The following is a 27,634-nucleotide window of genomic DNA, read 5'->3' on the forward strand; positions in this document are numbered from 1 at the left end:
CATGTGCTACATGGATAAACTGGCCCTGCGGCACACATTGAATGAGACTTTTTGGTTGAAAAAAATGGGGGGAGCCCTTCTGTGAGGAGGAGGGGGAATGTTTTTTCTAAATGTTTCCATCCCCCTCCTCCCCACCCAGGCCTTCACATTTCTAGAATCATCTCATAACTCGGTATCTGCAACTAACTATTAAGGCTAACTAGAAAAAGTGTTTACTTTTCTGCCTTAAAAAAATTACAAAGCATTTTTTACTCGTTTCAGTGGTTAAGAAATATAAAGAAGGCTTTGGAGAAGGAGCAAAACAAGTATGCATTTTAAAAATGTGCTTCCTTTTCGTAGAAAGTAATTATCATAGAAGGCTCCTTTAATATCTTGATGACATTTTTGAACCATTTAACACATATGGCTTTCATGTATATGTCCGCCTACACATTTGGGGGTGGGGAAACTATGCAAGAGGACTGTTACCAGAATGGCAGCTCTTCCAGAGTAGCCAGTGTCAAGGGCTGAAACTCTTGCTCAGGCTAGGAAGATGTGGGAATAAGCCCCCCTGATCCTCCCCCCCCCCCCCGGCAAGACTGCTTCTGTGTCTCCTGGCCCTTTCTCTGTGTGTCTTAGCCAAAAGGAGAGGAGCCAGTACTCCTTGACCTTCAGGGCACTTAATACTTCAGGCCATTCTCTCTTGGTCCCTTTTACCTCTGGACACTTGGATGCATCTACATGAGGGTTTTTGTTTTGTTTTTATGTTTGCTTTAAGCCCAAGCCTGAAGCGTACCTTGAATCTTAGTCACAGTTGTCAATCTTTGAGAACAGTATTTATGTAAATTAAAAGCATCAGCGTCTGGCAGGGAACATACCTTGATAACATTGCCCTAGTTGCATTTTCTGCTTCAGTTACACTATAGCATTTATGTTGAGGTAAAGATAAAGGTATCCCCTGTGCAAGCATCGAGTCATGTCTGACCCTTGGGGTGACACCCTCTAGCATTTTCATGGCAGACTCAGTACGGGGTGGTTTGCCAGTGCCTTCCCCAGTCATTACCGTTTACCCCCCAGCAAGCTGGGTACTCATTTTACAGACCTCGGAAGGATGGAAGGCTGAATCAACCTTGAGCCGGCTGCTGGGATTGAACCCACAGCCTCATGGTCAGAGCATCAGACAGCATGTCTGCTGCCTTATCATCCTGTGCCACAAGAGGCTCTTTATGTTGAGTTACAATACTATAAAAATGTTGAGACAATGAAATGGCTAATGTATGCCAATATGTACCTGCATTCCATCTTTCAGCAGTTGACATTTGTATATATAACCTCCTCAAACCAAAGAGAACTTTATCATTAGGAGCATATGGAAGTGGGGCTAGTATTGGGGAAACCCAGGCTGAAATCACTACTTAGCCATGAAATTCACTGAGTGATTTCGATCTACTTTCAATCTAATGACTGGAATATAGTGCCTTCTACTCTTATGCCTTCTAGGAACCTTTAGTCAGGAGTATGAAAGCCTGGGAGAAGCTCAGAAGAACCAAGATGAATAAACTTTAATTGTCAGTTATATTATATACCGCCCTTCTGGGAGGTTCATGGTGGTTTACATAAAATATGATAGAAGAAGAAGAAGAGTTGGTTTTTATATGCCGCTTTTCCCTACCCGAAGGAGGCTCAAAGCGGCTTACAGTTGCCTTCCCTGTCCTCTCCCCACAACAGACACCCTGTGGGGTGGGTGAGGCTGAGAGAGCGCTGATATCACTGCTCGGTCAGAACAGTTTTATCTGTGCCGTGGCGAGCCCAAGGTCACCCAGCTGGTTGCGTGTGGGGGAGCGCAGAATCGAACCTGGCATGCCAGATTAGAAGTCCACACTCCTAACCACTACACCAAACTGGCTCTCATGATAGAACTGTAAAATAATACTGACAACAGTAATTCACACTACAGCATACTGATGGCTCCATGGGTTGGGCGAATTAGCAGTGGTTTTCATAGGAGGGAGGCTCGGGGGCCAGTGGAAGGTGATTGGTTCAGGTAAACCTCAACCAAATGCTTGGGGGAAGAGCTCCCTTTTGCAGGTCCTGTGAAATTCTTCACGTTCCATTGGGGCCCTGATCTCCTCTGGGAGCTTGCTCCACCAGGTGGGGGCCAGGACGGAGAAAGCTCTGGCCCTGGTTGAAGTCAGGTGAGTTTCCTTGGGGCCAGGGATCACCAGGCAGTTGTAGGTAGCAGAGCATAAAGCTCTTTGAGCAGTGTAGGCAGAGAGGTGGTCCCTCAGGTACACTGGGCCCAGGCCGCATATGGCCTTAAAGGTGATTACCAGAACCTTAAGTCTGATCCGAAATTCAACAGGAAGCCAGCATAGTTGTTGAAAAATGGGTCGAAAGTCGGACCTCCATAGTATTGCTGTGAGGATCCTGGCTGCTGCATTCTGGACCAGCTGTAGTTTCCAGATCAAGGTTAAGGGTAGGCCTGCATAGAATGAGTTGTAGAAATTCAGTCTAGAGGTAACCGTAGCATGGATCACTGTGGCTAGGTGTTCTGGAGCAAAGTAGGGCACTAGTAGTTTGGCTTAGCGAAGGTGATAGATGCCAGCCACGCTACATTCATGACTTGAGCCTCCATTGAGAGGTAGTTCCTGGTGGAGTGAGTCACTGATAGTTGCACTTTATCCAGGTTGGGTAGGCGCACTTCCTCACTTGGACCCTTGCTGTCCAGCCACAGGTCCTCTGTCTTTGAAGGGTTGAGATTCTGACGAGACTGCTTGAGCCACCTTGTCACTGCTTCCAGGTAGCTGGCTAATGCTTCTGGAGGAGAATCAGGGCGGTTGTCCATCAGGAGGAAGAACTGGTGGTCCATCAAGAGAAGAACAGGCTGGCGTATTGGTGAAACCCCACCCAAACTTCTGCACCAGTTGAGGAAGAGGGCACATAAAGATGTTGAATAGGACTGGAGAAAGAACTGCTCCCTGAGGGACTCCACATGCAAGCTGGTGATGGCTTAATGAACTTCCTTCTATTGCTACCCTCTGTCTGTGATCCTGGAGAATGGAGATCAGCCACTGAAGGGCAGTCCCTCTAATCCTGACATCGGTGAGATGGTGAGCTAGAAGCTCATGGTCAACTGTGTCGAACACTGCTGAGAGGTCTGATAACATGAGCAGCAGTGACCTGCCCTGGTCCAACTGGTGGCAGAGGTCAGGATGACTAGCACTGTTTTTACTCCATAGCCAGGCTGGAAACTTGACTGGGATGGGTCTAAGACTGAAGCTTCTTCCAATAATGCCAACAGTTGGTCTGTGACAGCCCTTTCAAGCAGCCCCAGAAATGCTATGTGCGAGATGGGACGATAGTTGATAGTTTGTCGTGGGTCCAGAGGTGGTTTTATGAGCAGTGGGCAAACCACTGCCTCTTTTAGCCCTTCCAGGCATTCTCCTGTTGAGAAGGAGAGGTTGATTATCTCCTGGAGAGTGGCCATTATTCTTACATCATTTGTTTTTAGCAGCCATGATGGGCATGTTTCTAAAGGGCATTTGGTAGGCTTTGCTCCCCTTAGCATCTTGCCTACTTCAGTCAGTGTGAGTCATCTGAAGTTATTCAGTGCATTTTCCAAAGATGACCAAGAGGCCTGTAGTTCACTTTCTGTATCTAAGGTTGGAGGGACGTCATGGCAAATTGTTGAGATTTTATATGCAAAATGACTTGCAAATGCCTCACAGTTGATATCCAACTAGTTATTATTTATCTTCTAGAGTGGTGAGAGACCGAACTATCCTATATAATTCCGCTGGGCATGAACTAGCAGACGTGATGCCAGTCGAGTAAAATATGCATTTTACCAACTTCACCGCCATCTCATAGGCTCACAACTGCATTCTATAAGATGTTATCAAAACTTCATCATGAGTCTTCCTCTCTTCTTGCGGAGCACTTCAGTGTACCAAGGGGATCGCTTGAGACAGCGGTGGACCAGACCACTTAGAGAAGTGCCAGGAGTTATTGGGTCCCACAGAGCATTCAGGACTCCAATCAGATCCATAAGTCTCCGCGGGTGAGCTAAAATCAGTTTGGAGTCCAACTAAGGAGGGGGTGGCAGCCTTAGCTGAACCTTCAGGGCATGGCATTAGCCGATACCAGATCCAGGGTGTGACCTGCTTGATGGGTTGGCCGACAACAAATTGTGAGAGCCCTAGCATCACCAAGGCCCAGATAATTTGTATCATTATGAATTACCAGACCTAGGCTACTGTTACCAAACCTAGGCACCAGTGAAGTCTTGTGACCACAAAAGCATGACAAACAGATAGTTCTGAATATTGCTGGGGGAAATTTAGGAGTGGTTTCATAGTACCTCCGTTAAGTCATTTGGGAGTCTTCCTTTGCTTGATGAGGAAATCACTCCTGGACCCTATTTGCTGTTTCAGATAGCTGTTCAGATAAGATATCCAGCAAGCATACAGGTCATACAGATAACCAGCAATCATTCACCCTGTCGCCATCTTCAGGACATTTCTGGTGTGTGAGTGGGGGGATCATTTGGGCATGAAATTGGGGTCACCGTGTGTTTGCAGGTAGTTGTGCGTTCCTGCTTTTTGCTGGGAGTTGGACTAGATGACCCTGGAGGTCTCTTCCTATACTGTGATTTCATGACATAGAAACTGAAAGGGATCTATATATTAGGTCAAACCTGCAGCTCTATCAAAGTAGGTTTGAGTGATTTTATCTTTAAAAAGTCTCAGTAAACATGTTGCAATAGGCAGCTTAAGGTTCAGCATGATAGCTGGTGCTCGATGTTTAAGAGCTACCAATTTTCTAGAAATCACTATTGGGAAAATGTTGTACTGTAGAGAGATATATTCCCTCTTGTACCTCTATACAGTGAAAGGTATGAGATACTGACTTTATTTTGCCCCTTACCCTTCAGGCCTAAAATCTCTATTCTGTTTCTGCGTTGACTACAGCTTTCTGACATGAGTGCACGGGACTCATTTGAAATTACCTAGTTTTTGCATTTAAAAATGAACCTGGGAACTTAATCTCCCGCATGCTGTAGCAGTTCCTAATTGTTCTTTTGACACTCACTTGAGGGATTTAAAAAATAGGGAATAGTACTTCTGAAGAATTTAATAGTGCTCCTGCATAGTGAATATAGTTATCTCCAATTGTCAAATGATATGGTAAGTGTGATGGAACAGAGAAGGCAAGTCAAGTATGATACAGATTATTTTTTTGGTATAGGTGAAGGCCAGATAACTCAAAACTTTTCAGGTATTGAATTATGAAGATGATGCATTTGGTGAAGGTTTAATTTGAACCAGATTTAACGCTTGATTCTCAAGGGATATTTCTTTTAAAACTTTGCAGGATCAGACCCTTGCCTGCACCATTAATTAACTCCAGGATTCTTAGGGTTTAGAATAAAAATGTCCAGACAAGAGGCCTCTGCTTTCACTTGGGATTGAAAGGGTCTCTGTCCCAGCACCGGATGCAGAATCCCAGCTCAGGTTGGACTTCTGGAATCAAACGGCAAGCCTTTGCTATGTCCCAAGATGAGCAACTGAGCGGAATGCAGAATACTGGCTTGTGCAGGATGTTTGCGGAGAATGTCAGCCCTTTACAATGTAGATACAGAGATGATGATGAAAGAGGAAGGTAGACTACATTTGTAGTGGGCAAGAGTTTACCGTTGTAATGCAGGCTCCGTGGAGTTGTATTACTTTTGTCTGTATGATACGGTTCTGGTGATCAGTTCCTCAGAGTGCTGCATGGTTTTATCATCCTTTCTGATACTAACTTCTGTGGCAGCTTTCAGAAATGGATGGTGTTCAAAATGGTATAATGGGCTAAATTGGTCCTTTTGGTCTTCCTAGTAAGCCTGGTGTTAATGAAGTAGTCCCCCCTTAACAGAATGCTTGTCATGCTCCTGTCATGTGTACTTATAGCATGGTGGTCCAGAAATACACTATCCAACAGTATATTATATTGCATTATCTGTTGCATTATATAACAACCTAAAAGTTTTATTTCTGCATAATTATAAAGAGACACTTGGAACAGCTGTTCTATTTTTTGCATTTCTGGCAGCTAGGAGTTCTAATGGTTACTTGCAGCATTCAGTATGAAGGAGCTTGATTCAATTTTTGCATTATCGGTTGCTTAGCAACTGATGAGGGGGAAATTAGGTGCACTTAGTTCTCATTATTAAGTCTCTTTCCCCCCCTCCCAAAAAAAGCAGTTGTATCCAATTATGGTTTCACAAATTGTTAGTATAAGTAGCATTTCAAATTTGGCAAAACAGTTTTATTGACAATAGTCTCTGCAGAAAGTTACCATGTATGAATATCTTTGCTTTCTGTCATGACTATGCTGGTGATCAGCAATTGGCAACCTGTATTTCATTTCATCTATCCATCCAATATATATACCGCCTCTCACATTGATGTCTCAGGGACAGTAGGATCGAGAAGATACATTGAAATATTTGCAACACTTTGAAATGAAAAACACAAACAATCCTAAAAAGTTAACCTCAATCAGAGCCAAAAATAACAGTAAACAGTTGACAGAAGCCTTAGGCTAGGGACACGTTGGGTGTCAGAGTAGCCTGGCAAGGGGACTGGGTTGTGGGGAAGTCTCAGTTGTTGGTCTCACCCAAAAGCCTGGTGGAAGAACTCTGTTTTGCAGGCCCTATGGAATTGCTTGAGTTCCGACAGGGCCTTGATCTCATTGGGGAGCATGTTCCACCAGGTTGGGGCACAGTCGAAAAGGCTCTGGCTCTGGTTGAGGCCAGGGTTCACCAGTTTGTTGGAATGGATAGGGCAAGTCACTTTTTGGGGCATATAGGCAGTAGGTAGATCCTAGAGGTATGCAGAACTCTGACCGCATATTGCCCTGATGGTAAATACTACACCCGTGGCCCGCAAGCTGATCATAGAAAGGTAACATTTTTCTGCTATATATATTTTCTCTGTTTTGCAAGACCACCTAGATAGTTAAATTTCCCAAGCCAGCGTAGTACTTATTCGAGGTATGGGGTTGCCAGGCACTGCCTGTCAACTGCTGGGAGTCGGGGGGGGGGGAGTGTAGACAGGTGACTTCAAAGAGACATCACATATCTATGGGAATTTCTGGAAGCACTTTTGTAAAACCATAAAGCCTTTGGCAATTCCTGCAGTGAATTGACATGAGTTTCCCCAGAAGTGACCTTATACCATCACTAACACTAACATTAATTTCTCCCACAGGCTGCAGGAGAAGCTGTGGGAAATAGGAGCTGTGGGAGGGCGGAAATCACCTGCCCCCAGCCAAACTCTAAGAACCCTATCTAGGAACAAGGAAGGAAAAGGCAAAACTGGGAAAATATATGTCTCCCAGTAGGCTAGGCAATACTGGCAGTTTCCTCACTTCCACTCTGAAAAGCATCCTGCTAAAGTGGCAAGTTTGGTGTAGTGGTGAGGAGTGCGGACTTGTAATCTGGCAAGCCAGGTTTGATTCTGCACTCCCCCACATGCAGCCAGCAGGTGACCTTGGGCTCGCCACGGCACTGATAAAACTGTTCTAACCGAGCAGTAATATCAGGGCTCTCTCAGCCTCACCCACCCCACAGGGTGTCTGTTGTGGAGAGAGGACAGGGAAGGCGACTGTAAGCCACTTTGAGCTTCCTTCGGGTAGAGAAAAGTGGCATATAAGAACCAATTCTTCTTCTTCTTCTACTACTACTACTACTACTACAATCCTCAGACCGTTTCCTCAGACCATTTCCACAATGGGAACTCACCCATCTGTCCTTTTGCGATGATTCCTGGCTTTAAAGCTTGGGATTCACCCTGGACCATTTCTGATTTCTGCTTTGGGAGCCTTTGGCCCCTTTCCCCCTCTGTTTGCCTCCAATTTGAGCCCCCAGATTTGTTTCCACAGTGAAGCCAAGGGACAGGAAGTGGAAACGTCCTGGCAGCCTTATCTTTTTCTTTTCTCACTTGTCCATTGTGATGAAAATGGCCAATCATTTGCCATCACCATTTTGCTGCCTCTGAATGCCCTCTCCCATGTCTGAAATCATGTTGGCTCCCCCCCCCCCCCATCAATCTCAATAGTGTTCCAATGCTATTCCAGTATAAAATGATTGATTCCCTCATCTCCACACACCAGTTCTTTGCCGACCCAAGGCTCTAAGCAGCAGGAATGGATCAAGCCTTCAGAAAATGGTGTCTATATCTTTAGCTAATGAATTAGCCACAATGTCAGAAGATAACGCCTTCTTTGCAAGATACTAGCAAGAAACCTGTAGAGCCTGAGATTGCCGAATTCACCATGGTGCTACCAACAAGCAGTACAGTGTCATGCTCTAGATCTCCTCTGAGGCTCTCCTGCACAGGTTCAGCACTAAGGTTCAAGCAGTAAACGGGGGGGGGGGGGTACACTCTAAAGGCTTACCTGTACAGCAGTGGTCCCCAACCTTTTTCCGGCTGGGGACCGGCGGGGCAACTGCCCCGCCCGCGCATCGCGCATGCGCGGCCACACCCACGCATCGCGGCCCTGATTACCTCTCCCCCCTCCCGCAGTAAGAAGCTTCCCGGGCCGCAAGCTTGCAGCCCGGGGAAGTTTTTTACTGCGGGGAGAGGGAACCGCGGCCCGGCGCCCTGGCCTTTGCGGCCCGGCACCGGATCACGGACCGCAGGTTTGGGACCACTGCTGTACAGTGAGCCTCCTCTTCGCCGATTTGAGCTTCACTAACCCAAAGAGGAGGTGAGCTGTGCAGATGAACCTTGGGGGCAATCTGGAGCAAGACATCATACTGCTTGTTGTCAGTGCCATGGTGAATTTAGCAACCTCAGGCTCTGCAAGTTTCTTGCTAGCATACAGTGGAGCACTACTGAGGTTGGTCTTACCTGTTGAGCAGACTGATTATGTATAATGCTTTTCCACTGCTGTATATAAGGCAGTTTGTTTGTTTATTTAGATTTTTATACCGCCCTTCCACACGGCTCTGGGCGGTTTACCTATAACATCATGGGGTAACTACTTGAAACACTGCAACAAATATAACAATCATAACATAACATGTCAACCAGAACAGTATTTAAACAGGAACATTGACACATTCACATTCTTCAGTCATGGGAGGGGATGTTTGGGGTGGGGGGAGTGGGTGTTTTGGGACTGGTCGGCCTCCATGCAAATGCCTGGTGGAGCTCCCTTTTGCGGGCCCTGAGAAATTGTGGGAGTTTGGGCAGGGCCCTGATCTCTTCAGGGAGCTCATTCCACCAGGTGGGGGCCAGGACCAAGAAGACTCTGGCCCTTGTTGAGGTCTAATGTGCTTCATTATCATTCACAATGACACCTACAAAGATGATGTTTTGAGTCCACCTTCTTAGATGGTTTTCAGTAGTTTTCTCTCCTGAATTCTTTCCGAGCTAGACTATGCATCTCGAAAAATGGTCACAGTTGATGTACCAGCTGAAAGCTCATCAAAGATGTCATATTATACAGAGGAGATGTATATCTCCATTAGAAGGTACAAATTTAACTGAACCCCCCCCCCCCAGGTGCAAACCTATTTTAAGGGTGAGGATAATCCCTCCAGGATTGGCCGAATCTGCCTGAGTGGCTGTATTGGCAAGCTGCAGAGGGAGAAATGGAACTAAGTGTCAGCATATTCATGAGCCCTCTCTCCAGTCCCTGAGATTTCGTCTCTGGATTCATCTGGCTGTAGAACACAGTAGTACTGTTCTTGAAAAGTACTGGTTTACGTGCATTGATTTATTTCTACTCTACTGTTCTCCCCAATAAAAACCAAGAGCACTTTGCAACGTTAATCTCCCCCTCCTCCGTTTTAACCTCATAACCTTTGAGCTAGCCCAGCCCCTAGCTGAAGGCCACCAAATGAACTTCCATGACAGAACAAATCTTTGAACCTGCTCTACCACGTGCTAGCCTGACACTCTGGCTGCTACACCGTGTTGGCTCTCAGAGCTGAACTAGATGTGATGGCATGCCTCAGTTGGACCCTGGGATGCTGCCATCATTTTAAAGTCTATTGTGGGCAATTGAAAAATGCAGCAAGCATTTAATCCTGAACAGGCCCACAGCATAGCGGGACGGGGTGGCCTCGTGTCTTCCCTCCACTCTATGCCTTTTCAAGTGCTGATATGGCCTCTGCTGCCCCCCAGCATTTTTTAATCACCCATATTAGGCTATAAAATGGTAGTGGTGCCCTCCCAGTCACCTGATGACAATACTTACTTATGCAGTTGCTCTCCATCTTCCTGGTCTTTGGACACATACATACTTTTATTCCAATGGTTTGAAAAAGCAATTCACATTGTTACATTATATTTGTTTTACCTATAAGCCTTATTCACCCCCTTAGAAAGTGACATCAAAGTAACTAGTTAAACATTATATAAATCCAAGCAGTCATGAAGAAAATAGCGTAAAACCCAATTTGGCAATGGCATTGCAACTCACTCTTAAGAAAGAAGGTTCTTTGACAGCCTGCATCCTCCCATAACAGTAAACTGTGTGGCTTGTTAACATTGCAGCCACAAAAGTTGATGATGTTGAAATAATGCCCTTTGAGTTGGATACAAAGAATTGTGAGCAGAGCATTCAATCATGCAGTGGAATTTTGTTTCACCTCTCCTTTTCCCGTAGCAGCCCCTAGTAATGGCTATTCCTGGGGGTTATGTGACCCTCAGGAATGTGGCATGAGGGCCCACAGTGGAAAGATGGAATCACAGTGGAAAACATTATCTAACCCCTTTTAAAGTCATAAGGGGGAGTTTGCAGATTATTTCTCTTTTATTGACAAATGCTTGTGATTTTTCGGTAGTTTGAAAATGAACTAACTTGTTACTTTGTCTGAGCATAAAGGTAAAAGTAAAGGTATCCCCTGTGCAAGCACCGAGTCATGTCTGACCCTTGGGGTGACGCCCTCTAACGTTTTCCTGGCAGACTCAATATGGGGTGGTTTGCCAGTGCCTTCCCCAGTCATTACCATTTATTATTATTATTATTATTATTATTATTATTATTATTATTATTATTATTATTATTATTTGTACCCGCCACTCCCTTGCGGCTCGTGGCGGGTTACAACAGTATAAAACCCCATAAAATACATTAAAATCCCATTGACACATCTACAATTAAAAGCTGCCTGGCAAGAGCGGCTAATTGACTACCCATTCCCCCACTAGCGGGTGGAGAGGGGATACTGATGGTACCCGTCTCTTTAATCCCAATCCTCAGGTCTCGGGGGGGCATAGATGTTAAGCCTGGTCTCAACCGTAAACCTGGCGGAAGAGCTGCGTCTTGCAAGCCCTGTGGAACGATGGAAGGTCCTGCAGGGCCCGCAGCTCTCCCGGGAGCTCATTCCACCAGACGGGGGCCAGGACCGAAAAGGCCCTGGCCCTGGTCGAGGCCAGGCGTGCTTCCCTAGGGCCGGGAACGACCAACAGATTTTCTCCCGCAGAACGTAAAGCTCTGCGGGGGGCATAGGGCGATAAGCGGTCCCTCAGGTATGTGGGTCCCAACTCGTGTAAAGCCTTGAAGGTTAAAACCAAAACCTTGAACCGGATCCGGGCAGCAATCGGCAACCAGTGCAGCTGCCTCAGCACTGGCTGGATATGGGCCCTCCAAGGTGTACCAGTTAGGACCCTAGCAGCTGCATTCTGCACTAGCTGAAGTTTCCGGATCAAGGACAAGGGAAGGCCCGCGTAGAGCAAGTTACAGAAATCTATTCTGGAGGTGACCGTTGCATGGATCACCGTGGCCAGGTGTTCGGGGGACAGGTAGGGCACTAGTAGTCGGGCCTGGCGAAGTTGGAAAAATGCCTGGCCCGCTACTCTTTTGATCTGTGCCTCCAAAGTCAGGGAGGCATCAATGATCACACCCAAGTTCCTGGCCTGGGACGCGATGGTAAGATGCGCCCCTCCCAGGGTGGGCAAGCACGCTTCCTGTTCCCGCCCCCTACGTCCCAGCCACAGGACCTCCGTCTTGGAGGGGTTGAGTTTCAGGCGATTCTGCTTGAACCATTCTGTCACCGCTTCCAAACATCTGGCAAATGGTTCCGGGGGAGAGTCCGGGCGACTGTCCATGAGGAGATAGAGCTGGGTGTCATCAGCGTACTGGTGGCAACCCAGTCCAAAACTCCACACCAGCTGGGCCAGAGGGCGCATAAAAACGTTAAATAATGTGGGGGAGAGGACCGCGCCCTGTGGGACTCCACATGGAAGTCTGTAGGAGCGTGAGAGCTCATCCCCCACTGCTACCCTCTGGGTCCGGTCCTGGAGAAAGGAGCGTATCCAGCGTAAAGCTGTGCCCCGTATCCCCGTTTCGGCGAGGCGGTGGACCAGCAATTCGTGGTCCACGGTGTCAAAAGAGGCCGACAGGTCCAGAAGAACCAGCACTGCCGACCCGCCCCTATCCAGCTGGCGGCAGAGATCATCCAACAGGGCGACCAGCACCGTCTCCACCCCGTGGCCAGGTCGGAAGCCAGACTGATATGGATCGACTGATATGGATTTACCCTCCAGCAAGCTGGGTACTCATTTTACCGACCTCGGAAGGATGGAAGGCTGAGTCAACCTTGAGCCGGCTGCAGGGATTGAACTCCCAGCCTCATGGGCAGAGCTTCAGACTGCATGTCTGCTGCCTTACCACTCTGCACCACAAGAGGCTCTTATGGGATCCCCTGTTAACGTATGCCAATACAGGTGTTTTTTTGGGGGGGGGATGCTGAAATATTTGAAACATTGTTTCAACTCCAGTTTAGCAGCCCACAGTTGCGTTCCTTCAAGATAATCCATTAAAAAGCCATCCAGCTAAAACACATGAGTAACTTTAAGAACTGATTGTTTAGGCTGGGCGGTATGGCACTCAGACATAGGTTAACAAATGTATAAACTCTCCCTTCTTTAGTGATTACTCTGGCTAGCATCTACTCTGCACTGCACCAGTTAAGAAATACTTCATTTGTACAACAGCTATAGTGACTATATAATACAGTCCTAGAGTTTTCTCTCTCTAGGCATCTCAGTACTCCAGAGATGAAGAGAATTCTCCATAGAGAATCTGTTTTTTGTCAAAGCGCCTTGCATAGATCTGTGCGATTCTGCCCCTCAGAACTTCCTCTTTCTTCCATTAATCAAATCTGCCTGCAATCGTCTGTGAGGGCCTCTACTAACATGTTACAAGTGAGATGCTTGTGTTTTATAACCAAATAGCTGGGGTGAGGGAAGAGTTTTACATTTTACTTGGTGCATAAACACTCAGATTTTAGATTTGCTTTTACAAGAGTACTAGCGTTTATTGCTGCTGAATCTTGGGAGTACTCTGCCTGACCGCATACAAGATTTTATGGAGAGTACCTCAAAAGTGCACCAATTTTATTAAGCACTATAGTAAAGCACATTGCGTGCTGTGATGCAACGGTCACTAGCTCATGGTTTGGGGTGGGTTTTGTGCCTCACTTGGAATTTGGCAACCCTGAGAGGAGGTCTCTCTGTGCACCACAGTCTTGACACAAGCCAAGTTCAAGCACACCTAGGAAGTGTGGAATTGCAGAACATGAACCTACCCCCATCTGGAAACCTTACCTCCTCTCTGCAATGTTTTCTTAACCTGAAATAGGCCGGAGGCACTATGTGGCTGGTTGAGAGACATTATACCCTTTTGAGGCCCCACTTTCAAACCTCAAAGAATATTTTCAACCCAGCAGTAGCCAACCTCCAGGTGCAGCCTGGAGATCTGGAATTACAGCTCATCTCCAGACTATAAAGATCAGCTCCCCAGGGAGAAATGGCTGCTTTGGAAGATGAACTCTGAGGCATTGTACCCTTTTGAAGCTACACTTCCAAACCTTACTTTCACTGGGGCTCAAGTAGTGCAGTCTGTTGCTTGGTGATGTCTGCTTTTCTGAAGCTTGAGGCCTACAGCTGGCAATTGCAGTTCCTGTTATTGTCCACAAAGCCAAATCATTGCCTAATAAAACTGGAAAACCTAGTTCCCTCCAAAGTCTCACTGTCTGCTTTCCTGTAAACCCTTTGTATGTGAACTCACAAGCTAACTCCACTTGAAGTTCTGGGCCGCTTATGCCATTTATTTCATAGGACCTTCGTGGCAAATACTGATTTTGCTCAAGCCTGACCTGATAAATAAAAGTCACTTCAGTCCCTACGTCTCTCTGCTAGTTACTTGTTCACCTTTTATAGTTACAGGGTCTAAATATTCCTTGTTTAGATCTTCCTGCACTTTCCAGACTCGTGGGATCCCTGTTTGCACCAAAAAATAAAAACTGTTGCTGGTAAGTGCTGGCCAGAGCCCATAGCCCAGGTGAGACACACTTGCACCATTCCACCCCCACCTCAGCCTGCAAGCCACTATCACCGTCTTTACTATCCAGTTGATCTGTCTCTCTGTTTGCACCAAAACCCCCCAAACTGTTGCTGGTAAGAGACGCATCTACCATTGTCTCTACTATCGCTCTTCATCTCTAGACTTTAAAAATCAGTTCTCCTGGCAAAATTGCGGCTTTGGAAGATAGACTCTGAGGCATTGTCACATTTTAAGGCCCCACCTCCAAACCTTAAGGAATATTTCCAACCCAGGGGTAGCCAACCTCCTGTTGGGGTCTGGGGATCTCCTGGAATTACAGCTCATCTCTAGGGTATAAAGATCAGCTCTCCAGGCATAAATGGCCGCTTTGGAGGGTGGACAGGGCTGTTGTGCAAAAGAAACATCTGAGGCCTCCCATACAGGTTGTTGTGCAGATGAAAGGGGAGGCAAAAGAACCCCTGCAACAGCGTGCCGTTTCATCTTCACAACAACCTTGAGCAGTAGATCACAGAGAGTGGGGGAGAAGAGACACGTGTAGCTTGGCCGTGTCTTCCCTCCGGCAGTGAGACTGGCCACAGCAGTATTTTTAAGTGAGTAGGGGTTTCTATGGGACCTCCCTGTCAGCCAAAAGGAAAACATGCCCACCAACTCCCCTGCATTGCTCTCAGAAATGCATCCCTCCCCTCGATCAGGCTGTTAGAGGCTTCCTTCACAGCAGGCCTGAAGGGATGGAGGGTGTATGTGCAGAATCCTGAGCAAGAGCAGCAATTGGCCCTGAGTGGGTGATATTGCACCAATGGGAGGCTTTGGAACCTTCAGCCTTTTGTCAGGGTGTGCATTCATGATTTTATGTATATGGATTTCCCATTTCCAAAAATGCATACTGTTATTGACCTGTCAAGACCACACCTTTCTATAGGATTGAGAACCAGAATCTGTCTTAAAACAGAAAAAGCTTCATATTGTTTATTAATTGAAATTCAAAGAAGAATGGAAACAGATAGATGTAAGGCTAAAGAAGTGTCAGGATAGCCACTATTGCACTAAAAACATGTGAAACTGATAAATCCTACAGCATCTTCTATACCCAGTAACTGTGACAGACTGAAAGTTGCCCTGCCCCTAAGGGGAAAAACAGTTGAGCCTATGGGAGTTCTGCTCCAGCAGTCAGATACCTTTCAGAAGGAGGTGGAATGCCAGAGGTAAGCATAGCAGCAGAGAGTTCAGGTCTGCCTCAGCAAAAGAGCAGACAGTGTGAAAGGTAGCTCTTCCTGGTAGCAGGGCAGGTGTTTAGCTCTGCCCCTGAGAGAGGACTGAGTATCCAGCTGTTAGCCCTGTGTCTGGTAATAAGCAGACCTTGTACCATTTTTGCCTGAATCTTGAGAAAGGGCTGGCTGGTCTGGGTGGAATCCTGTGTGTGTGAGAGGATCCACCCTTGTCATCGCTAGGTAATAAAAGCCTATGTGCTCTTGTAAGCAGCAAAAAAAATTCAAATCATACTTGGAAACCATAACTACCTTAAACATGTGCCACTACAGGAGATCCCTGCTCCTGATCTGTTCTTCGAAGGTAAAAGGTAACGGTAAAGGTATCCCCTGTGCAAGCACCGGGTCATGTCTGACCCTTGGGAAGACGCCCTCCAGCGTTTTCATGGCAGACTCAATACGGGGTGGTTTGCCAGTGCCTTCCCCAGTCATTACCGCAAGCATGGATCTCCGCCCAATCCTATCTCAGAGTCCTCAACTAATAGTTCTCATGTTCCAAAAGCTCTTGAGATAATGCTTCTTATTTGTGACTTAACTGATTTTGTAGCATTGGTTACTTTCCCTTCAGCCCTCTCCTGCAATATTTTTCCTTCTGGAAGAAGCAGTCTATGGTTCCTGCCTAGTTCATCTGTTAATGGAGATTCCTAATATTAAAAAGTGCCTTCTCACATATTATTTCCGAGAGACTCCATGGCCCTTTCCCAGCAGTATTGCAAAATGCTGTTCTGTTGGCTACAGTATGGAATCAGTATACCATGTAGTTCCAGTAAAAAGGCTCCACAAAAACATGGTGAAGCACCATCATCTCGCCATAAATTTGATATTGATATTTTCTGCCCATCTGATGCTGGCAAACCGTCTAGGACCATGGTATTGGTCCTCAGGTTGGAACAGCTGAGTTGGATTTGGAGAATCATTGTTGAGTTCACACTGCCATCTTGATAATTGATGCTGATATTGTGGATATGTTTTTAACGTTTAGTGGGAGGTTTATGGGTTCCTCTGTTTTTATTGTTTTATTCTGTAAGCCGTCAAGAGACGACATCTGTCGAGAGAGGCGGGGTATAAATCCAAATAAATAAATAAATGAATTCAATCACAGAATATGATTTTATATCACGTTTATGGTACAGCTCTAAGTGCCCTCCTAAAGTTTAAAATCCCCACTCAGTATGAAAAATAACATTGTGAATAGCGATGAGCTGCAAAACCAATCTCTGTTTTTATTCTGTGTCTTTGCAGATTGCCTCTTTAAGTTATGTCCCATGAACCGCTACTCTGCACAGAAGCAGTTCTGGAAAGCGGCCAAGCCAGGCGCAAACAGCACAACTGATGCAGTGCTGCTTAACAAACTGCATGTGAGTATGAAGGCTGCTTTTGAAGCAGTGACCGGTGAGTTTCTAAAGCTTTGATTCAACGTGGACTACAAGGAAAACGTTTGAGCGAAATGAGAAGATGACTTTACATTGTATGCCATTAAAAAAAAAAATAGCGGCTAGAGATATGAGATCTGACCTGAGCACTGGGTTTTATGCCATGGATTCCGTGGATGAACTTGGTTGTTATCCCTCAGCCGTAATTTCTCATTTGAAGAATGGACATTACAGTGGCCTACTCCAGACTGGGAGCCAATTCATAGCAAAACTTTTTTGAATGCATGAAGTGTTAAGTAAAAACATAGGGGAGGCTGCCAGTCTGTCATCCAGAGATCTGCTTTTATCCTGCAGTGGAAGACAGAGTAGCTGTGTCTGCCCATTCTTCTCTTGATCTCATTGCCTGTCCTTTTCCCTGCATGCTGTGCTATACAGCTGGTGTTTTATAACTAAAAAAAGGTTTTATTTTACAAGGAGGGAAAGGGAATTAAGTTTCTTTATACAAATATTTTACAGGTTGTTCTTAGCTGCACACTTTTAAAAATGTTCATAGACTTTTCTTTCAGAAGTTATGATTTCTTTTAAACGGAGAGGTTTTGTTACACTTAAAAAAATCTTTCTCTTTTACTTTGAGTTTCCCTGAACTCCCCAGGTTCCTAGAAAATGGGTAATCTTAGCTTGTACCACCAGTTTTTCCCTTCTTGGATGAATCGCTGTCTACTGAGGTAACTGAAACAGTTTCTCACACACATGAATCTGAGGCAATACAAATTTGAATCAGCAGCCTCTTTGTACATGAGCAGTTTTGCAAAGTGTTCACAGCTTTGAAACAAACCAGTCACTGTTTGGTTACATTAGATTCAGGTGGGTAGTTGTGTTGGTCTGAAGCAATAGAAGAAAGTTTGAATCTAGTGGCACCTTTAAGACCAACAAAGTTTAATTTGGGGGATATAGTCTTTTGTGTGCATGTACACTTCATCAGATATTATATTTTTCTATTGATCCATTTGTGTGGCTTCCAAGAACACCCTCGCCCACAGCCCCTAACTGAATCTTCCAGTGCTACAGGCATTTCTTCCAAAGCAAGTGGTGACATTAAGGGTAAAGGCCAACCAATAGATTTCTGCCAAACTCAAGGATATTTTGGAACAGGTACCTGAATATACCACATGCCATCAGAATTTTACATATTTTCCTTCTTGACAACTGCCCTCATAGGTTCCCCCTGCGTCCTTCCTTCCTTCCTTCCTTCCTTCCTTCCTTCCTTCCTTCCTTCCTTCCTTCCTTCCTTCCTTCCTTCCTTCCTTCCTTCCTTCCTTCCTTCCTTCCTTCCTTCCTTCCTTCCTTCCTTCCTTCCTTCCTTCCTTCCTTCCTTCCTTCCTTCCTTCCTTCTCTCTGCCTGCCTGCCTGCCTACCTACCTACGTACTACATTTATATACAGCCCTCCCTTTGCAGCTCAGAGCAGTTTACAGAGAACATGAAAAATATATGCAGATACAACTTTCAAAAGCCTGTTTAGGATTCACCTACAAATTGCTCATGGAAAACTGCATGTGGGACTTAAGGAGTTTATTTTGATGACACATTAAAGTGTTTTTAAAAGTGCTTGGACTCGATGTGAAAACTATTACATCACCGAAATAGCTGTAAGATTTCCTGATAACTGCTTTCCCAACTTTTCCTCCACTACGGTAAGACTGCTGAGTTAACTTGAATTTCTTGAGCATTCCTGGTAAACTCTTGAAAGTTAGTTTCCCTTCTAAGTTTTCTCATATTAAGTGATTTGGGGTAGTCTTTAAGGCAACATTTGCATCCAGTATTTAATCACTGGCATTTTTGGCTTGTGCATTCACTGATGAAATTCAGGACCTACTGCTTTAGATCAGCCCATGCTAAGGGTCAGGTTATTTTAAGCTAATGCCATTTAAGGGATTTAGGAATCTGGGACGCTTGACTTTTTTTGACCGGCATCAAAAATCAATGCTTGTTTTGGAAAGCTGACATCTAGTGGTCATTATATAGAATACTTAGCTCATTACTCATTAGAAAGATGAATATTTATATTTTTAATGTTGACCTTCCTTTTATTTTGAGAGCTCATATCTTTCTGGTTTGGTAGAGAGTTGTAAAATGTGATGAATGTTGACATGGATTTAGGTAAATGCAGAGAATCATTGCTTATTTCACTTGTCATCACATTCAATAAAGTTTAAAGAGCAGAAGCAATCACATCTGTAGATCAATCTTTGAACTTTGAGATATATAAAGGATTATGGGAACCTGTATCTTGGAAGAGTTTAAACAAAGAAGTGAGGGGGATATGATTCATAACAGTTTAACAAAACATACACACTAAATTATAATCTGTTTTAGCCACAAGGCACTTTGACGAGCCTTTTTTAAAAAGATGGATGAAAGTACATGCTTCTATTTTATTCCCCCCTTTTCTCCACTAAAGGTAAAGGTATCCCCTGTGCAAGCACCGAGTCATGTGTGACCCTTGGGGTGACGCCCTCTAGCGTTTTCATGGCAGACAATACGGGGTGGTTTGCCAGTGCCTTCCCCAGTCATTACCGTTTACCCCCCAGCAAGCTGGGTACTCATTTTACCGACCTCGGAAGGATGGAAGGCTGAGTCAACCTTGAGCCGGCTGCTGGGATTGAACTCCCAGCCTCATGGGCAGACAGCTTCAGACTGCATATCGCTGCCTTACCACTCTGCGCCACAAGAGGCACATTTTCTCCACTAGTAGGGCTTTAAAATAATCCTACCTTTATGGTTTCTACTAATCTATGATATAGGGTCCTTTTCAGTATATCCGGCTAGAAAATTGGTTGGGGACAGGGCATGAATGACTGAAGGTGTATTCCTTGAAATAAGAGCAATGTGTTTCTTCCAGAATACAGGGAGGCTGTTGCTGTACATCATTAGGACTCTTGTTCAGCCCTTGTCTCTTATGCTTAGGAATGATTCCTAAAATGGTTGCAAAGGCTTGGGACTGGCCACCCTCTGTACATAGCACTTTATTAATAATGTCCGCTTTCAGATATTTGGTTGGCAGATGGATTTAATAATGGCTCCGTTCTTGAAGAGCTTGAAGAGCTATATATGATTTGGTTTTATCTTTGAACAAAACTGCTCTGGTGTATGAAATAAGGTTGATTTTTTAAAGGGAGATAGAATAATAACCGAAAGTCAAGAAGCTGATTTCAATTCACCAAATCTTTTTCTTTCTTTTTTTTGTTATAGCATGCAGCTGATTTAGAGAAGAAGCAGAATGAGACAGAGAACAAGAAGCTGCTGGGTACGGTTATCCAATATGGCAATGTTATTCAGGTATGTTGTGGCTTGTGTCAGGACATTTCCAAAATACTACCACCCTTATTCAATACGGAGGTTTCACTGCGGTCCAGCGCAGACTGGCTTGCATTGAGATATTGGCAATTCCATTTCTTTGTTGGTACATGGAATAGGTTAGTTGCTGCTTCAACATACAGTAAGTCTGTTAAGTGTGTGCAAAAGTTGCATGACCAGGTCAGTAAAGCTGCAAATGATTACTGTAGCACAATATTCAGTGATGTGTGGATTCTGTATATGGCAAACAGCACAGCATCTATGGCAGATTAGCCATTTTTAATCTTCCATATCTAGAAGAAGAAGAGTTGGTTCTTATATGCTGCTTTTTCTACCAGAAGGAGTCTCAAAGTGACTTACATTCTCCTTCCCTTCCCTCTCCCTGTGGACACCCTGTGAGGTGGGTGAGGCCGAGAGAGCCCTGATATTACTGCTCAGTCAGAACAGTTTTATCAGTGTTGTGGCGAACCCAAGGTCACCCACCTGGCTGCATGTGGAGGAAGAGAAGGGAATCAAACACGCCTCACAAGATTAGAAGTCAGCACTCCTAACCACCGCACCAAGCTGGCTCTCATCTGTCCCTTTATCTCACCTATCCCTTTATATATATGACCCACCTACAGCCTAAATTGCCCCATGTTGGAGATTCAAACCAAGTCTTCCCTATTCATCCTGCAGCCACAGATGAAATATATTTCATTTCAAAATGAGCCCATGCTACAGTGAGCATCATAAGATATGCGGTCATCCAAGTGTACCCTAAATATGATCTGTAGGGGGGAGAGGGAATTAAAGCACGAAGGGATTAAAGATATTTGCCACTGTTAAGGTGAATGTGGCCTTGTTCTCGTACATTGTGACTATTTTATTCCAGGGGAGAGAAACATCTGTATATTTATCCCCTTTTTTTTCCATTTAGCTTTTGCACTTAAAAAGCAACAAGTACTTGACAGTAAATAAAAGGCTTCCAGCTCTCCTAGAGAAGAATGCAATGAGGGTGACTCTGGACGAAGCTGGGAATGAGGGCTCCTGGTTTTATATACAGCCGTTCTACAAACTGCGTTCCATAGGAGACAGCGTAAGTTTACAGGAGTGTCACGGGAAATTATGTGTGATGTAAAATATGGAAAAGTTTTTCATCAGGAGCTTACTTTCTTGTGATTAATTTCTTGTGATTAATTAAATGCACCGTAGTTTATATTCTGTGTATTTCCCCTGGACTGAAAGTAGTGGGAGTGAATTACCATGGAAACGAATATTTTGGAAACGGAACATTTTTTTGGGACTGGAAGAGTAGCCATTTAAATCTTCACTGACTCTCAGATAATTATGAAAATCCCTTCATTCACCTGAGAACAAATCAGTATATTAAAATGCTATGGTTTATAGCAGGGGTAGTCAACCTGTGGTCCTCCAGATATTCATGGACTACAATTCCCATGAGCCCCTGCTGGCAGGGGCTCATGGAATTGTAGTCCATGAACATCTGGAGGACCACAGGTTGACTGCCCCCGGCTTATAGTATTGTGCCGACAAGCTTTTTGCCTTCTGGTTATGAAAAAAAATTTCAACCATACTCATTAAACTTCTTTTTCATTTTTAGCATGGCCAGTAGAAAAGGCAAGAGCAATCTACAAGCGTACTGTAGACTCTGAATGATTAAAAAGAGATAGGAACCTAAGCTCAAAGCCTGAGGCTGAACCAAACCCTCTTAGCATTGGTTTGCTGGTGATGGGGAGAGACGTGGGGAGCGGAGGAAGAGGAACCTGGTTGAGGGTTTAGAAAGCTGGGATGGCTGAATGGCATCTTCATTCCCAAAGTGCAGGAATGGCCACTCAGAACGCCTGTTACATGAAAGAGGTTGTAGTGTTGCTTTTTGGAGGGTGTCTAGAACTTCACGTAGTTGAACTCTTTGCGTTAGTAGTTCTCCAACAGTGGAACACTGTTGTCTCACAGGTGAGTCTCAAGGTCACATGGGAGAAGGAACAGAGTGGGCTGAGAGATGCTGGGAGGCTTAGTGGCAGGTGCAAAATGACTGTGAAATACAGCTGGTTTTATTCAGTGATTTAATACATTTGATAAATTCCTCCCTTGACAACTAAAATATAAACATTCAATATTAATGGATCCTTCCTACATTCCATGTTGGGGAGGGGAGGAGTTTCTTTTTGAGTGTATCATGAAAGGTATAGTAAATTTAGAAGTGGGCCCCACATCACAATGTTTTATGTCACTTAGATTGTCATTATTTTCACAGAAATTATAGCTCCATATCCCACCAGTTCTGGTGTGGTACTTATGGGAGCATGTCTAGAGATGTTCAGGGTATTTAGTATTGGTGAACAATATCCCCTCAATTCATTTTAGAGTTGGATCAGTAGTTATGAGCATCATTCAGTCATGCTGAATGGGAGACAGACCCTTATTTGTCCTGAGATTTCTAAAAAAGCTTGTAATACCAGAGAGGAAGAGAGGGCGCATGATTCTGTACATGCGCAAGGCATGTTTTAAATTTAATTTTTAAGTGTATTTTTAGTTCAGGACATGAGCAGAAAGCATAGTTCAGACAGAGCTATGCAAACTCCTTCAGAGGGTAAATTATAATTATGTGGTTCAGAGAGCAGTTTGTAATTCTGCTGAGCATTATGAATAAAGCAAATTTGAACTTTGTTTTCCTGAGACACGCGTCTGTGACTTAAAACATAAAATGAAATTTGGCATGTTTGCAGAATGTACTGTCAGCTTAAATCTATTTTTAGTCCAAATCCTGGATATAAAACATAGCTCAGATCGAGCTAACTGCTAAGCAGACACAGTTGGATGAGTTTAAGGCTCCAGGGAGCAGCAGGCAGGTCCAGGATGGCTACAGAGCCTTGAGGGACAAAGAAGGTATAGAATCATTGAGTTGGAGCTTTTGAAATTTTTAGGCTGTCTTATGGCCTGTGTTCTTCATGCCTTGCCTTTTATTTTATTGATCTTTCTTGCATATGGTAAGGAGGCAATGAAAACTAGTCCCATAAAATGCATTTGCCTAAAAACAAAACTGAGATCATAGAGCAGCGCAGTCTGCTTTTGGATTTGGGAAGTTCCAGTTAAACTTAAAATTATGTTTTGCACATGTGTCTAATATCACTTTGCGTTCCAAAATGTAATAAGAGGTCCTTGGGGTGGGGTGGGGATTCAATTCCTAATGTATTTGTGTTATAGTATGCAAATTCATATTTTAAACTAGTTAAGTATGAATGTTAGTGGTATAGCTTGTTTTAATATTTAATTAAGACACACTAAGCAGTTTGTTACAATGAAGCTTCTGTCTCTTTGATCGTTGCATATAATAGCCAAGTCAACAAGGAAAGTCCAAAAGTCATGCCTTGAGCATGCCGCATCAGGATTCAGTATTTTACATTGGTCATTGGTCCCGCTCTTTTAACTGATGATACATGATATGCAAAAATTATCATAATTTCATGACCAGTGGGAGCCATTGTGGTATAGTTACTGAAGCAGTGGACTTAGACTGGGGAATCCTGGGGTTGCGTCCTCTCCTCGCTCGGGGCAGGAAGGACTTTGTTCCACTCATTCTTTCTCAGCATAACCAATTTCAATGAGTTAAAGTGAGAATTAAATGGAATTGCCTATCTATTTGGACCAACCCGGGGCTGTAGCTTAGCGCTGGATCATCTGCTTGGCATGCAGAAAGTCCCAGGGTCAGTTCTTCGGTTAGAAGTAATATGAAAGAACTCTGCCTGAGACTCTTGTGAGCTGCTTTCAGTCTAAGTAGACAGTACTGCCCTTGACAAGTCAATGGTTTGATTCAGCCTGAGGGAAATTCAGATGTTCAAGTGTTCCTTGGAAGGGAAGGGGAGGGATATCGATGTGAGTATTGATTAAATACAAATAATAATCAACTGGGGGGGGGGAGCCCTCATTTGGGTGACTTGTTGTTGATCCCCATACCAATAAATGGATACCTTCTGTGTCAGTCCGATGTCTTGAAGGTCAAACCGCACATTTTGAACTTGGTTTTTCAGGTGGTCATAGGTGACAAAGTGGTTCTGAATCCTGTGAATGCAGGGCAGCCCCTGCATGCCAGCACTCATCAGCTAGTGGACAATCCTGGCTGCAATGAAGTAAGTTGTCACACTCCCTTTTTAAAGAATGTAGCCAATTAGAGGAACATTCGTGGAATTAGCAGGTTTTACATACAAATGAAAAGGATTCTTGAAAGAGTGGAAATGGAATGCTTAAAGCTCTTGTTCCACTGGAGTGTTTTTTAATCTGCAAATCAGCAAGCTTTGCCAAATACATCATTAACTTTAATCCTGTTTTATTCATAGGGAGCAGAGCCCTATAATGTGACTTAGTGAGGATCACTCAGTAAGATGGTTGTCTCAGTTTTGTGTTACGGTTTTATATCTGCCTACTGAATTTTCCAGCCTCTCTTCACCAGGCTGGTTCAGACAAAGGTCTTCTATCTCCCAACCCTGATGAAACTACTGGAATGGCCAAACATTGTCATCAGAGCTGTTGCCAGAGAAAGGCAGAGTATGAAGGCTGTAAATTAGTAAATAAATGGACTATGAACTGTTCAGTCAATCACCCTAACTATTCTGCTCTTGGCTATAAACTTCTCTTCTCAAAAGTGCCTTAAATATGATTAGGAAACTCTAGTGTAGTACACTGGTTAGAAAGCTTGATCAGCGCAGGGAGAGACCTCGGTTCAAATCCCATATTTTCCACAAAGCTTACTAGATTGTGTTGAAGGTAGATTTAGGTGGGCAGCCATGTTGGTGTGAAGGAGCAGAACAAAGTTTGAGTCCAGTGGCACCTTTAAGACCCACAAAGTCTTATTCAAGGTTTGAGCTTTTGTGTGCACACAGACTTCTTCAGATGTCATCAGAATACAGCTATAAAGAAAAAAAGGTAAAGGTATCCCCTGTGCAAGCACCGAGTCATGTGTGACCCTTGGGGTGACGCCCTCCAGCGTTTTCATGGCAGACTCAATACGGGGTGGTTTGCCAGTGCCTTCCCCAGTCATTACCGTTTACCCCCCAGCAAGCTGGGTACTCATTTTACCAACCTCGGAAGGACGGAAGGCTGAGTCAACCTTGAGCCAGCTGCTGGGATTGAACTCCCAGCCTCATGGGCAAAGCTGCCTTACCACTCTGTGCCACAAGAGGCTCTTATACAGCTATAAGGCGAGAGTAAATTACTGCTAATTTACTCTCTTCTTATATCTGTACTCTGATGAGCCCTATGTCATTGTCTGAGGAAGTATGCATGCACACAAAAGCTCACACCTTGAATGAAACTTAGTGGGTCATAAAGGTGCTATTGGATTCAAATTTTGGATTGTCTTGAGCCAGTCGGTCTATTGTCCCCTCAAAAGAGGTGTTACAGAGAAAAAGAGGAGGAAGGAGAAACTCTTGTGCCACTCCGATAGAAAACCATGTACTTCTTTGAGTCCTCCTAAAGGAAAGGCAGGATAGAAATGTACTGTTTTACAATCATGGTTTGTGATGGTGGGTGATGATATCAGTCCTGATCAGTTTTTACCTCAGCCTGCCATTACGTTTAACATTTATTTCAGCCACAACACTTAGAACTGTTTTTTTAAAGTAGTACGGAAGAACTTTTGGGTGATTTCTTTTGTGTTTCTGCACAGTTTTGTTCTAATTGATCATACTCGCATTGTAGGTGAACTCTGTGAATTGTACAACAAGCTGGAAAATTGTCCTCTTTATGAAATGGAGTGATAATAAAGATGATATCCTAAAAGGGGTAAGTTTGACAATGCATCTCTCACCATTAAATTAAAATGTATTGATTGATTCCCTGTTAATTGTTCCCTTTTTGCTTTTGCAGGGAGATGTGGTGCGGTTATTCCACGCAGAGCAGGAAAAGTTTCTGACTTGTGATGAACACAGGAAAAAACAGCATGTCTTTCTAAGAACCACTGGCAGGCAATCTGCTACTTCTGCAACTAGCTCAAAAGCCCTGTGGGAAGTTGAGGTAAAAATGATGATGGGGATGTGTCCAAGATGACTTTTTAAGTGAGTGTTGCTTTTCTAGCATTTTTAAGGCCTTTTCTTCCTTAAGCAGTGGTCTTCCAACACTGCATAAATGGCATTTTCCCCTCAGACTAGGAGCACTGATGTTGTTACTAAAGAGTTCAGGGGCCCTCTAGCAAAATTTATTAACAGGGCAGATTTAACAGATCTCTCTATCTCATCAGTCATTGATATTTTCACCCTACTGGCAGGCTTTGTCATGGAGAATACGTTGGAGTGATTTTTAATCCAACCTGGATTGCACCCATGTGAGCTACCAAGTTCTGAGTCTCTCTCTGTCCCCTGAATTTCCATTACAGCCCAGGTGCTCCAGTCTTAAGTGGACATGTATGATGTTGTATTCTAAGGTAACAGAGAGAAAAGGTTCTTGTAAACAGGAGAGTTTTGGTCTGCATAACTTCATTACGATAAAGCAGGCTTTCACAAATGGGGTTTCATGAAACCCTGGAGTTTCTTGACAGCCCTGGAAGGGTTTCCTGAATGGGTGGGAGTTAATTAATTTCTAATTTTTTTAAAAAAATGGTTAAACATTTCATGGGTGATATGACCATATATGGTCATGTTGACCTGCCTCCCTCTCCCAAAATGGCCAGAGATGGGCCTGGAGGGGGTGGGAAGGGGAGGCGCCCTGGGTGGGCCTGTACACTAAAGTGACCAGAATTTAGAAACCGTAAGGCGGGATGCACTGGCAGCGGCAGCGGGGCGGCAGGCAAACTCCCTCCGACTGTGCTCACCTTGCCTCCCGCGCACCTCTCCCACGTGCCTCTCCCATCTTGTGCCCCTGCATGGTGCTGGCTCAAGCCAGGAGGGGCCCGAGGGTGGGCCTCTGCCTGCGCAGGCCAGCCAGGGCAAAGAACTGCTGCCGACCATCCTGCTGGCCGGGGGGGGGGCAGGGAGGGAGGGAGTCAGGGAGGGGGCTCTGGCTGGCGGGACTTTTAAGGACCTGGACGGGCCCCAGGACAAAGACCAGGAAAGTGTGAGTGTCCCGTGGTTTTCGGGACGGATGGGCAGCTTACTGTTCACAGCTATGCTTCCCAACCAGATTCTGCACAGTTGTGCCACTTCTGGGGTTCCTTGAAGCCTGAAATTTGTTTCAGGATTTCTCAGTGGCAAAAATGTTGAGAAAGGCTATGATAAAGAGAAGTGGTAGCTTGCTTTGGTGCAGTGATCAAATCACTGCCTGCAATCTTCATGGCTGTGGAAAAATGAGACGCATTAGTGGAGAACTACTTGTTCAAGAAGGCT

At 44.7% G+C, this 27,634-nt stretch overlaps 1 protein-coding gene across 8 annotated transcripts in view; it reads left to right on the top strand.

The window, feature by feature from the left end:
• The window catches only part of ITPR1 (inositol 1,4,5-trisphosphate receptor type 1), a 264,215-nt gene that overhangs the window by 79,981 nt on the left and 156,600 nt on the right, over positions 1-27,634 (top strand). For all 8 annotated transcript variants that reach the window (XM_077325238.1, XM_077325242.1, XM_077325240.1 and 5 more), the window contains 6 exons: positions 16,833-16,948; positions 20,214-20,300; positions 21,238-21,396; positions 24,350-24,448; positions 26,016-26,099; positions 26,184-26,330. In XM_077325238.1, the coding sequence (XP_077181353.1) occupies positions 16,833-16,948; positions 20,214-20,300; positions 21,238-21,396; positions 24,350-24,448; positions 26,016-26,099; positions 26,184-26,330 (692 nt within the window). The remainder of the gene's footprint in view (positions 1-16,832; positions 16,949-20,213; positions 20,301-21,237; positions 21,397-24,349; positions 24,449-26,015; positions 26,100-26,183; positions 26,331-27,634) is intronic.

Source organism: Paroedura picta, chromosome 3, assembly GCF_049243985.1.
Source record: "Paroedura picta isolate Pp20150507F chromosome 3, Ppicta_v3.0, whole genome shotgun sequence".
NCBI classification, from domain to species: domain Eukaryota; kingdom Metazoa; phylum Chordata; class Lepidosauria; order Squamata; family Gekkonidae; genus Paroedura; species Paroedura picta.